Source organism: Hylobates moloch, unplaced genomic scaffold, assembly GCF_009828535.3.
Source record: "Hylobates moloch isolate HMO894 unplaced genomic scaffold, HMol_V3 SCAFFOLD_5, whole genome shotgun sequence".
NCBI lineage: Eukaryota > Metazoa > Chordata > Mammalia > Primates > Hylobatidae > Hylobates > Hylobates moloch.
Window position 1 is genome coordinate 9680927 of NW_026652280.1, and position 14101 is coordinate 9695027.

Here is a 14101-nt window from a genome sequence, read left to right on the forward strand (position 1 = left end):
ACACACACACACACACACACACACACACACACACACACCACACACAAAGCCTGCTGTGGTTTTGAATGGAATTGAGTTGAATTTATAGATCAGTTCAGGAAAAATTGACATCTTAATAGTATTGAGTCTTCTGATCCATGTTTACCATATATATGTCTTCACTTGTTTAGCTCTTTATTTATTTTTATTTTTATTTTTTTGACATGGAGTCTCATTCTGTCACCCACACTGGAGTGCAGTGGCATGATCTCGGCTCACTGCAATGTCTGCCTCCTGGGTTCAAGTGACTGTCACTACAGCTTCAGCCTCCCAAGTAGCTGAGATTACAGGTGGGCCACCATGCCCAGCTAATTTTTTTGTATTTTTAGTAGAGTCGGTGTTTCACCATGTTGGCCAGGCTGGTCTCGAACTCCTGACCTCAAGTGATCCACCTGCCTCGGCCTCCCAGAGTGCTGGGACTACAGGCGTGAGCCACTGTGCCCAGCCTTATTTAGCTCTTTAATTTGTCTCTGCTGTGTTTTGAAGTTGTCAGTGTATAGGTCTACATTTGAGTATTTCAGTTTTGGGTCTTGTCCACTGGCTGATTTTTCTCTTTATGGATCTTAATATTTGATATGTGTAGTAATTTCTGATTGGATGTTGGACCTTTTCAATATTACCATGCTGAGTGTCTTGATTTTTTATTTTGCCCTTTTAGAAGCACTTTGGGAGGGTTCTGAAGCACTTTGGGAGGCCAGCATGGGAGCATTACGTGAAGCCAGGAGCTTGAGATGAACCTGGGCAACAAAGCAAGACCTTATCTCCTCAAAAATTGGTAACATTAGCTGGGCATGGAGGTGCATACCCGTAGTCCCAGCTATTTGGAAAGCTGAGGCAGGAGGATCACTTGAACCCAGAAGATTGAGGCCGACAGGTGGTTATGTTACTTGTAGAGCAGTTTCATTTTCTCAAGACTTTAAAAAATTTTGCTAGAATGGGTCTAAAATAGTGGTTTTCAACTGCGGGTAATTTTGCTCCCCAGAGGATGTTTAGCAATGTCGGGAGCCATGTTTGATTGTCACACCTGGAGTGGTGCTACTGGCTTCTAGTAGATAGAAGCCAGAACAGCTCACCACAACAAAGAATTTTTTATCTCAAGATGTCAAAAACCGTTGAGGAAGTGTTGAGGTTGAGAAACCCTGATCTAGAAGAACCTTTGCTTGGGGTTAAACTCTGCTCCTGAGGTGTGACCCTTTGGGACCTCTGTTGAATGTCCAAAGTGATTATTGATGACTGTCTACTCTGCCTGGTTGAAGATTGAGTTTTATTGTCTTGTGTGAGCCCTGGGAGTCGTTCAATTTAAATCTCAGTAATCATCTTTGGCCTGTATTTACAGAGTATCTACCTATAATCTAATCCACCTAATCTCAGCATGGACTAGGTGGAAACTTGTTTAGGTCTCTGAAACTCTTTCTTTGCATAGCTCTCCCACAATTCCTAACCATGTCAGCTTCCACAAGCATCTTCATCTCCTAAGGTCATGGAGACTGTCAGACTCTTTGGATTTCTCTTGCCTGTGTTTGCTGTACAGTAATTGTTTTCAGGTATAGTAGGACTCTCATTGCTTATTTTCCTTCTCTCTGGCATCACAGTCCTGCACTGTTTACTATGCCACTTTCTAGTTGATTTCTGGGGAAGGACAGGAGAAGTCCTTGTTATTATTTCACGGCCAGAATTGGAAGTTTTACATAAAGTTTTTAATTATGTCATTTAAGCAACTGGCCTGTGAGTTATTAGGGGCTTAAATGTACATTTATCTAGAGTGAAAATTCTGGATCAACTTTAGAATAATCATTCAAAGTGTGGAGAGTTCAGGATACCTTGTTTTTTGCTGTTTGTATTTCAGTAGAGTAGATAATTTTAGAAAATATGGAATTAAATTTTATTTTTTTTGCAAGAAGTGTTTTGGTAAGTAATATTTTGCACAAGTAATCAACACGTGTACAGTAGTAGCCTTAAGAATGTTATATTACAACATAATATTTAAGAGATCTATGGAATACCAGAGTATGTCTCCATGTAACTGGAAACCATATCTTTTTTAACATTTCAAAATATCATAAATCATTTGTCATTTAATATCTTTCATTTTGAAATTGTCATCTGATAACCTTGCCTTCCATGAAGATTTGGCATTCTATCTCTTCTGTTAATGTGAATTCCTAATGTCTGGTCTTCCTTTCTCTCCCTGTCTTCCTTTTCCTCTCCCTCCCGCCCTTCCCTTCTGCTGCCTTGTCAGGGCAGTAGAATCAAAATTTATTAGTTATAAAAATATATATTGACTCTCACATTTGTCAGGTTTTTTTGTCTTTATGCTGTTTTGATGTAAGTCGGTCTATATTTAATTAAACATTGTTACAGGCTGTCTGAAATCCTTGTGAATAGAGGTCTGAATATAAAAAAAAAAATTACAGATATTTACATAATAACAATACCCATGTAAGAAAGAAACTCAAACTTTTATTTTTTTCAAAACACGAACCTCTTAAAAAGAGAAACAAATTGCATATTTTAAAATGGGTTTATTTTCAAGTCTTTCATTTTCTGATAATAGTTCTGAATCTTGGCTTTTCTTTAGTCCTTAAGGTTATCACACTATTTTGTAGTACTTTTAGGAGATTTTTCACATGTTGAAGATTTTCAACAAGTAAATTTTTCCTTTGAAGTGTGAGGAATGCTTTATCAGTTGTTTCTTAAATTAACTTAAATTTTCTTGGCCAGAACATTTATCTGTAAAAGTTAGTCGTTCACTTTTATCTTTTGGCTGCTGGTACTTTATGATTCAATGAATTATTTTTACTTTAAAGGTTAATTCTGTTGTACAAGTGCCAGTTGGTATGTTAGAAATGCTAAATAAAACAGAAGTACTTCAAATTATATTTGATTTACTTGTTTAAAAAGAATAAATGTTTCTTTTCTTTGGCTATATTTTAAAAGAAGCAAACAAGTAAAATTTCTTAATGTTCATACTTTTGCCAATTTTCAAAAGAAAGAAGCAGTATTTTTGTTGAGTCATTAAAGGAACAAAATAATAAATGTTGCTATCAATTTAGAAATTAAGTACCTGAGGATATATGATCAGATCTCTAGGTATTTCCACACAGTGCTAATATCAGTAGCATCAGTTGTGTCTGGAACCCTGTAACTCAGCATGGAAGGGAATTTCAATTTCCCCCCTTAATTGAATATTTTTATATTACTCGAAGTAAATAAAAGAAAAAATATTTTCACCAAAATTAGTTACGCTGACCTAAAGTATGTCATATGTCATTTCCCCTAGTCCTGCATCATCATGTCAGGTCTGTTTTTTCCCTATTTACATGCTAAGTCAGGTTCAAGATGCAAGGAGAAACTAGCTTTCACCTCCTGCCAGATAACCTAGACTCTTAGGTCTATATTCTGTTTCTTTTCCACATTTCTTCTGTGTCATTCCTGTCATTGCAGTCATTGGAAAGCAGTCTTTTCATCTTTATGACTCATTGCTACTAAATTCCCATCTGACCTGCTGTGAACTGGTAACTTCAACATCAAGGCGTGTTGGTAGAATTGTAGCGTGTTGGTAGGACTTCAAGAGGGGCTAAGAGGATTGTGGAAGAAACTAAAGATCTTTGTATCCAGTAAAGGCTCATTAAGGATATTTGGACCAGATTGTGAATTGGTAACTAGTGTAGTGGGATCTCTAATTACATAGACCTTCCCTGCTGCTGCCACCATTCCAAAGACAGTTATTTTAACTCACATTTCTTGATTGCCTATTAATATATGCTAGGCACTTGGAATATCAAATAAGATGTAGTGCTTTTTATGCCTGTGGGTGATAGATACTTTTAATATGACATTAGTAAAACAGAGATAAGCATACAGGAATAACACTTAAACTAAGATAGTTTAAATATAGCACTTACTATATGTCAGACACTAAGCACTATTTATGAAGTCGTTTAATTATCATGACCCTGCAAACTCCATAACTGAGGCACAGTTTATTTTTCAGGGTCACTTGTGGTTTTGTATTTATAGCCATTATGTTTTGCTGCCAACGGTGCTTTGAAAACACTGTGAATTATGAACTTGGGATGTCAGTGAGGGCTTTTTTTTTTTTTTTTCTTCCCCATACGCAGAGTCTCACTCTGTTGCCCAGGCTGTAGGGCAGTGGCGTGATCTTGACTCACTGCAACCTCCGCCTTCTGGATTCAAGCAATTCTCGTGCCTCAGCCTCCCAAGTAGCTGGGATTACAGGCATGTACCACCACTCCTGGCTAATTTTTGTATTTTTAGCAGAGACTGGGTTTCGCCATGTTGGCCAGGCTGGTCTCAAACTCCTGGGCTCAAGTGATCCTCCTGCCTTGGCCTCCCAAAGTGCCGGGATTATAGGCATGAGCCACCGTGCCTGGCTTCAGTGAGGGCTTTTTGTAGATCTGAATGAACTGAGTTTTAAATTATAAGTAGGATTTGACCAAGCAAATAAAATAGCATTTTTTTTTTTAATCTGGCGGAGAGTGAGAATGAACCATGAGCCATGACAAAGAGGCATGGATAATTCTGATCGGAGATAAAGGATAGGGCTGGTGGTAAATGGAACACAAGCACCTAGAGCATGGAATGTGAGGTGCAAATAATGGAGAGAGACTGGTGGGATAAATGAGAGTCTGCTGGTAGGGGTCTTTTGACATGGTGCTGAGTAGTCCTGCCTTTCCTTTGAAGGCAGGATGAGATTGCTTTTAATCAGAGAAGTGCCTCGTGAGACTGGCACGAGGAACTGTGACTGGCTGCAGTGTGGAAGGTCCATTGGAAGCATGCAGAGCCTGCTGCAGTTTCTTACTCTAGGTGCCTTGTAGAATCTACAACCCATTGTATATTGCAGAGGTAGTGTATAAGTTGTGTTTACACTATAAAATCTGTTTTATTGGTAATATTTAAGATATTTTGCTAACCTGGTATTTCAGTTTTGTACCTTCTGTTGTAAAAACTATGAGTATCCTGTGAGGACTGGTCTTTTCCCCCCCGTCAACTCCTTTAGGGTTGTTGCTTAAACATCTTTAGCCCAAAGAATTAAAAAATGTGGGCCGGTTACTATTGTTTTTCAATCCTTTCCTACAAAACAAAACAAAACAAAAAGCCATTTTTTTTTTTTTTTTTTTTTTTGCTTAGAAGAAATGTTGGAAATAGAACTGTAAAACTCATTCTTAAAGTATTTGCTTTTTATGATATTTTGAGAAGTACTCAATTCATCATGAGAATTAGCAAGATTATTTTAAACAATTTCACAAGTAAATAGACTTGAATAATAGAGATGTTGTTCTCAGTACTGTTTTCATGGAGAAATACTGTATGGAGGAATTAATTGCCTGTCAATATAATAAGACTGTCACTGTATTTCCAATTTGTTTTCCCTAGACCAGTAGTTATTTGTATGAGGATGTTTTACTTTTTCTGTTTCAATTTTGTAAGGATTGTTCTACTTTTGGTTTAAATATTTATTACTTTTTAGTTTTATTTCTTGGGGATCAGAGAAATATACCCTTAAATATACATTGAAGTTTTCTTTGTGGTAAAGTATGTTTAAAGTTAATTTTTGTCAGCGTTTCTTGGAAACTTAAAGAGAAGTTATATTCTTTGCAGTGTTCAAAGTTTATGTCTATTAATTTTAATTGCATTCAAAAAGACTGAGTTAAAATCTATAAATCCATATCAATAACATGTTTTGTTGATGTCCTATATTATTCAGATCACAGACTCATTTTTATTGAGTCTTTATTGTTAAACATGTCATCAGTAGAAAATTACTCTAATTTATTTTGCCCTAAATTATTCACTATTCATATTGCTTAGATTTTTTGTTTTAATTCCACTACTCATTGAACTTTTAACCTTTTATTCACAGATTTTTTAAAATTTAATTTTCTTTTTTTACTCTTAATCCCATGACTGTTAAGGATTTATATATAAATTTTTAATTTTTATGTTTTACTTCAATATGAAATTGTTTCATTTATAGGAAAATTTAAACTTTTTATAGTATAGTTATGCTTGGTCTACTCTCAAAAGTTTTTGCCTTGTTTTGCTTATGTAGATTATTTTGTCTTTTACTTCTGCAGTGACATTTTTGTACAACCATTATCATTATCTATGCAACTTTTTTCATCATCTTAAATGGAATCTCTGTACCCATTAAACAATAACCCCTCATTCTGCCTATTCCCAGCCCCTGGTACCTCATATAAGTGGAATCTATATTTGTCTTTTTGTATCTGGCTTATTTCACTTTTGTATTTGGCTTATTTTATTTTATGTTTGCAAGTTTCACCCATGTTGTATCATGTATCAGAATTTAATTCCTTTTGAATGCTCAACACCCTTTTCTTTTCTTTTTTTTTTTTTTTTGAGATGGAGTCTTGCTCTTTTGCCCAGGCTGGGGTGCAGTGGTGCGATCTTGGCTCACTGCAACCTCTGCCTCCTGGGTTCAAGTGATTCTCCTGCCTCAGCCTCCTGAGTAGCTGGGATTACAGCCACGTCCCACCACACCCAGCTAGTTTTTGTATTTTTGGTAGAGATGGCGTTTCACCATGTTGGTCAGGCTGGTCTTGAACTCCTGACCTCATGATGTGCCTGCCTCGGCCTCTCAAAGTGCTGGGATTACAGGCGTGAGCCATCGCGCCCAGCCTCCTTTTCTCGTATGTATATACAACATACCACATTTTGTTTCTGCATTTACTGGTCAGTGGCCACTTTCATTGTTTCCACCTTTTGGCTGTTGTGAATAGTGCTGCTGTTAACCTGGGTGTGTATACATCTCTTTTTGAGACCCTGGGTGTGTATACATCTCTTTTTGAGACTGGGTCTTTTTGAGACCCAGTTCTTTTGGGTATATACCCAGAAGTGGAATAATTTGCTGGATCATATGATAATTCTGTGTTTTTTTGAGGAACTGCCCATTGTGTTTTCCACAGTGGCTACACCATTTTACATTCCCACCAGCAATGCACAGGGGTTCCGTTTTTTCCATATTCTTGCCAACGGCTTGGGATTTTTGGGCCTCAGACCTTTTAGTTGTTCCCTGTGTAGTCATCCTTGAATTGAAAAAATTCTGATATATTAGATTTTTGTTCTTAGTTTGCAGGTATTTCTTTCTTCTTTTCATATGTTTTCAATGGAAAATTGAAAGTTAAGTACTTCAGTTTTTTTTTTTCTTTCTTACTGAGGGTGTCCTTTTACCTGCTAGTTTATGGGGGCATAGCAGTATATCTGGGATATACTTTGTCTATACTGATGTGACTTACAAGTCAGTCTACTATGCATAGATTCTTCGTATTTAATATATAGCTTTTAGTTTAAAAGATAGGATTTCTCTTGAAGTAGTAAATTATTTAAATTTATGATGGCATAACATTTTCCACTTGAAACCTTATCATCTAAAGAGAGTTTATAAAATTTGATATTTAATTGCTTTTTAATTATTTGACTTTCCTTGATTCGTTTCTTTAGAAATGTTATCAATTTGAGGACAGGGATCATCACGTCTCTTGTACTAATGCATTTTTTTCGTTATGCCTGCCACTGTGTTAGGCGTACAGTAAGCATAAGAAATATTTGACGAGGGGTTTGCATGCTAATGTTCCAAATTGGAACAATTAAGCACTAGAAACTAGGAGGAATTTATGGTTCATTTACCTTTTGTATTTTATTGTTTGTATTTATTAATTGTTAAGATTCATCATATTAAATACTTAAAGATTATTGTATTTTTAAATGTAGGTGGTTTGTTTATCATTCTTTTGTGCTTTTTAAATTATGTCAGCAGGTATTGGTAATTCTCAGAGAGAGGAATAAATTCTGTTTTGATTTGTTTTCCTATTTAATGATAATGATAATATTTTAAACTGTTCTCCATGGCTTTTGTACACTGGCCCCTAAAATTGGTTGTTTTCTTCTGTTTCATGTTGTGTAAATGTTTTCAGAAAGAGAAACTACTTCTGGTGTTGGGAGCCCTTGGAGAAACCGTGTGCTACCATAAAAGTAGTATCAGTTTGGAGCAACCAGAGGTGATGCTTGTGCACCACAGAATGGCCTTTATCAGCATTTCCCTGTTTGCAGTTCGACTGCTACAAACGCTTCTCCCTGTTGAAAAGGTAAGGCAGGTAATGCTGCTCATTTGTAGTTTACTGACTATTATAAATAAATGCTCTGTTGTAAATTTCTTCTGCTGTTTTCATGGTGTGAAGGTATTGTGCTTTAGGCCATTTTCAAAATAAGTGTAACAGATTATATGGGAAATGTAGAAATTGAGAAATGGCTAATATTTTGAACAATTTTGACAAATGATTTGATGGGAAATTATTTTTTAATCTTGCTGTTGTTTTTATTGCATATGTTTTATTGCAGTCTGTACGTTTGTTTGTTTATTCCTTGTTCATTCAGTGAATAATTTATTGATTGCCTACAGTGGGGTAGCAGTATTACTTGCTGGATGTAAAACTGAATAGGTTAGAATTAGTCCCTGGCCTCATAGAACTTAGTTTTGTAAAAGACAAGACTTGGCTGTTATCTATACTTATACGTATACATATACATGTACATCTATACTTATACATACACATACACATATACATATACATATACATATACATATACATGTATATGTTTGACTTATTTGGTTTCATTTAATAACTTTGGGATCACTTGAGGGAAGAGATTATGTCTTCTATACGAATACATTTTTCCATACATATGTACATATATAATTGGTATACTTGTATCTTTTAATTGATTGGAGGGCATTGAAAGCCTACTGATCTTATCTCTGCAGTGTGTTTCTTGTTTCTTATCATTAATATCAAGAGTAGCCTTTCCTTCTCTTCAGCTAAGTATGTGTTGTCAGAGTTCTTTACTTACTCAACTATTCCCAGGTTCCTTGACACACAGAATACAAACAACAGTTTCCATTGCTGCTTCAGAAATTGTTTTGTAGTTAGCATATCTTAATGTCATGGAACCTTTTTTCTTGTTTTATCTATTCAAAATAGTGTTAGCAGTGCTTTAGTTGCTAAGTGTTGATCAAGTTGGTTTCTGAGGACTGTCCTATTTCTTGTATTTGTTGTACTTTATGTATATTGCTGGTGTGTTGCATATTTTAGTAACTTAAGGGTTTTTTTTTTTTTTTTTTGGTCACATGCGTTTCTCTTGAAGGTATCCCACTATTTCCTTTCTGCCAGCAACTTAATTGCTTAACATTTTTATTTTAGCACCTGATCTAAAGAATTTCAGAAGATATCTTTGGTAGGATTAAATATCCTGGTTTTTATTTGATTCATCTATTTAATATTTGGTAACTTGTTTTATGTCTAAACCATATTTATAGTTTGAGTTACGTAATATATGATTTCCTACCTTAGTATGTCTTTTGAAAGTTTTTTTTTAATTAACATGTTGCTTTAGGTGTCTTTCACAAAGCTGCTTTTCTGCCCATGGTAGCAATGAACTGTCTTCTGTGCTAGTCTTTATTCTAGTACTTTTCTTTTTCCTACTTTTCTGTTTTACCTAGCCCTTTCTTTTCTTAAGCGTTGGTGTTTTCAGTTTTTAACTTTTATTCAGAAAATAAGATGCTTATTTAAAAAACATTTTGATGTACAAAGAAGAATAAAAATTCATTTATAACTTCAAGTTAGTTTTGAGGCTTTTTTCTGCATTAAGTCCAATTGACAGCATCTGTGAAAGTTATTTATTTATTTATTTTTTTTTGATTTTGTTTTTGTTTTTGAGATGGAGTCTCACTCTGTCACCCAGGCTGGAGTGCAGTGACACTTTCTTGGCTCACTGCAACCTCCATGTCCCAGGTTCAAGTGATTCTCCTTCCTCAGCCTCCCAAGTAGCAGGGATTATAGGTGTGAGCCACCACACCTGGCTAATTTTTAATTTTTTTTAGTAGAGACGGGATTTCGCCATGTTGGCCAGGCTGATCTTGAACTCCTGACCTCAGGTGATCTGCCCGCCTCGGCCTCCCAAAGTGCTGGGAGTACTGGCGTGAGCCACTGCACCTGGCCTGTTTATTCTTTTTTTTTTTTTTTTTTTTTTTTTACCATTTCTTATTATCTAACATACATTTTCCGTTTCATTAAACACTTCATAAATTTTAATGGGTACTAATATTTTACCAGCAAGATGTTCTATGATTTCCACAAGGATTCCAGAAATTAAGCTTTTAGGTTTCATTTTTTTCTTTTTTTGGTATTTTGATAAATAACACTATGCTGAATTGCTACTTACACGTTTACTTATATTTTGGATTCTTACATTCCTAATGGGATTACTAGTTCAAAGGCTGAATGCTTAAGCATGTTTTTATTATAAGCATAATTTAAAAATATAGTTTCATAAGTTTTATTGTTTTTAACTAAAGAATGGATAAAAAGAGTAGTACACGGAAAAGATAATTGTGAGAATATATGGCCGGGAAATTATTAAAAAGAACCACTTTTTGAAAGTGCCTAAGGCTGATGTCTCTTCTGTGCGTTTGCTAATTACAGTTTCTGAAATTGTGCAGTTAGTTTAATCAGAACACTTAAATTTTTAAATGATTTTTAAAATGCTATCAGGAAAAAAACATTAATTCTGTAAAGGCTTTTTTTTTTTAAACTTTCATATACATTCAGAAAAGTACATAGTTGAGTGCTTTTTCTACTAAGTGAACGTATCTGTCTTTAAAAAGTGACCACCCGCATAACAGAAAATAGAATGTTACCAGCATTCCAAAGGCCCCTTCCCATCTGTTACCTCTCCCTCCTTCTCCAAGCCACACTCCTTTCTGACTTCAGTCACTATAGATCAATTGGCCTGTTTTGAATGTTGTTTAAATGAAATTATAAAGTATGTACTCTCTCGACTCCTTTTTGAAGTTCATAACTATTGTTGCCTATATCATTAATTTGTTAACTTTTATTACAAAATATTCCATTGTATGAAGTCTGTTAAAAGTGATTTTAATATGTGTAAATATTTCTTTAAAATCTTCTTACTGACTGTATTTTTAGATGTGAGGTTATCTCTGAATTTGCATGTTAGTGGTAAAAATATCTCAGATCATTCAGACATCAGTGTTTCGTGGTGTACTTATTACAAAAACAAAGGAGTGACACACTAAAATGCAGGTATGGGAGAAATTATGAAAACTGGAAAACTATTCCCTATGCCTCTTTGTTGCCCTTAGTTATTAAACATTTGCAGCTTTGTTTCCTAGAAATCTGTAGAGCATATAGTCCAAACTCTATATTCTTTTTTTGAGACGGAGTCTCGCTCTGTCCCCCAGGCTGGAGTGCAGTGGCGCTATCTCAGCTCACTGCAAGCTCCACCTCCCGGGTTCACACCATTCTCCTGCCTCAGCCTCCCGAGTAGCTGGGACTGCAGGCGCCCGCCACCACGCCCGGCTAATTTTTTGTATTTTTAGTAGAGACAGGGTTTCACCATGTTAGCCAGGATGGTCTCGATCTCCTGACCTCATGAACCGCCCACCTCGGCCTCCCAAAGTGCTGGGATTACAGGCGTGAGCCACTGCGCCCTGCCTATTTTCTTTATTTTTGAGATGGAGTCTTGCTCTGTTACCAGGCAGGAGTCAGTGGCGTGATCTCAGCTCACTGCAACCTCCACCTCCTGGGTTCAAGCGATTCTCCTGCCTCAGCCTCCCGAGTAGCTGGGATTGCAGGTGTCCCCCACCATGCCCGGCTAATTTTTGTATTTTTAGTAGAGATGGGGTTTCACTATGTTAGCCAGGATGGTCTCGATCTCTTGACCTCTTGTTCTGCCTGCCTTGGCCTCCCAAAGTGCTGGGATTATAGGCATAGGCCACCGCACCTGGCCCAAACTCCATTTTCTAAGTATCACTTATATACACAATGTATTATCAGGTGATCCAGGAAAACGGGTAGAACACTGCATTTTAAATATAGTATTTTGCTTTAAGGAAAATAATATCACTTGTGTTACTTTTAATTTTTAACTTGTATTTACTAGTCATTATGTTTCTGAAGTCCTTTTTTGTTTTGAAGAGTGACAATTTTTCAAGGCATAAGCATCAAGAATGGAAGAATTCCAGTCTCTTAAGACAGGAATTGAATTTAAAATATGGGTGTCTTCCTTAATATTATATAAATGAAAAATTAGTGGTGCTACAATTGCTTGCTATTAAGTATTGCAAATGATCAATCTATGGGTCGAAGTATTGATGGAAAACTTATTAGTTGCATCATGTAGTTTATTTTTGATTGTATTTTTTCATCTATGTGCTTATTTGGACAGGAACCAAAATAGAAATCAGTAATTTATTTTACTTAGTGCCAGAATAATGTAAAGTTAATTTTCCATGCTTTTTTTTTTTAAAAGGTAGTTACTGTTTTATTGTTTCCATTTTTAAAAACAAATCAATATCTAATTTTTGGTAGTTATTTTAAATATATAACTTGGAACTTTATTAAAACAATTTTGGTCATTGTGGGAGATTGTAATTAAGGTATTTGTTTTTAGATGATTATATTTGTTTTGATTAATTGACTAAATACTTTAAAATGAGATCTAAACAAAGATGCTATTTCATTGCTGTTAAATTTTTTCTTTGGTTTATATAAATGTAAGGTTATGCTGCCCTCTGTCTGTTGCTAGCCCACTAACAATTGAAGTAGAATTTGGACCCTGAAACTTTTTGCCTTTAAAGTGGTTTTTTTGAGTTGCCACTGACCAAATAGGTAATTTGGATGTTGGAAAATAAATATGAATCTATGTAGAGATTTCCTAAGTTTAACAAAATGTCCTCTGAGGCCTGTTTTGAAACTGATATTTGTTGATTTTAAATGATTTTGGAGAATTCTCATGTATAGGTTAAAATGATAAGTTGGTAATCTTGTGAAAAATATTGTGGTTGAGTAAACTAAATTGTTAAAACAAATGAAGGTAATTTCATTTGGGGAAACATCTGGGAAGTAAGAGCTAAAAGTACTAGCCCTGTTCTGGAATCAGAAGCACGGAGCATCCTAGGAACTGCTGTTACTCTTTCTTAGCTAGTGACGCTCACTGAGGCTAAGGAAGAATTTGTAACACAAGGTCTTTAGCTTTTCAGGGAGGTATATAGGTCTGTAGTCCCAGCTACTCGGAGAGGCTGAGGCAGGAGAATGGCGTGAACCCGGGAGGCGGAGCTTGCAGTGAGCCGAGATCGCGCCACTGCACTCCAGCCTGGGCGACAGAGCGAGACTCCGTCTCAAAAAAAAAAAAAAAAAAAAAAAAGATCTAATGACCTGGTGCAGTTGAGTGACTGAGAGCAGTGCTTTTCAAAGGGTAATGTGCAAACAGATCACTTAGAGATATTGTTAATCACATCTTGTATATTCTGATTCATCAGGTAAAGGGTAGGGCCTGAGAGCTGGTATTTCTAACAAACTCATAGAATTATGCCATGGCTGCTGAGTGGCTAGGTTTAGAGGAAACATTTATAGCCCCTTCTCCCAATGCACATGAGATGATGTTGCTGATTATTTTTTATCTAATGGGGTGATGGATTTGCACTGAAACATCTTCACTTTTAGTTCCGATGGTATGTGACTAATGCTTATATATGCAGGACAGCTATCTTAGATTAGGGGTGTAAATTTTAATTAGTCCATTGGACCATGTAAAGATTAGCTGATGACATTAGCATGGGGCTTTGAGTTGTTGAGATAGCAAGAGGTTCAAATACAAGTATGCAGGGTGAAATGTTGGAATTCCTTTGTGGTGAAGCGAGAAAGGGAAATTAATATTTATTGAGTGCTATATGCCATATGCTCTGCTTAATGCTTGTTTAATTCTCACAGCAGCTGTTATTTTTCTGACTAGAGTCAGAGAGAACTCTCTTAAACTAGAACGCAGTGCCTTTAGAGTTAGATCCATTAAGATTTACTCTCTTAGAACAGTGTAAATTGCCTTTGCTAATTTCTCTTTATCTTCCTAACTCTTCAGGAGTGGAACCCCAGGATTGACTGTAGCCCTCATGAAATACATCCCATTTGTGATTGTTAAATGCCATCTATTTGTTGATGCCTGC

General features: G+C 35.9%; 1 protein-coding gene across 4 annotated transcripts in view; it reads left to right on the forward strand.

Annotated features, from left to right (window-relative positions):
* RTTN (rotatin) overlaps positions 1–14101 on the forward strand; it is a 217094-nt gene that overhangs the window by 22124 nt on the left and 180869 nt on the right. For all 4 annotated transcript variants that reach the window (XM_032152076.2, XM_058438269.1, XM_058438270.1 and 1 more), the window contains one exon: positions 7998–8168. In XM_032152076.2, the coding sequence (XP_032007967.1) occupies positions 7998–8168 (171 nt within the window). The remainder of the gene's footprint in view (positions 1–7997; positions 8169–14101) is intronic.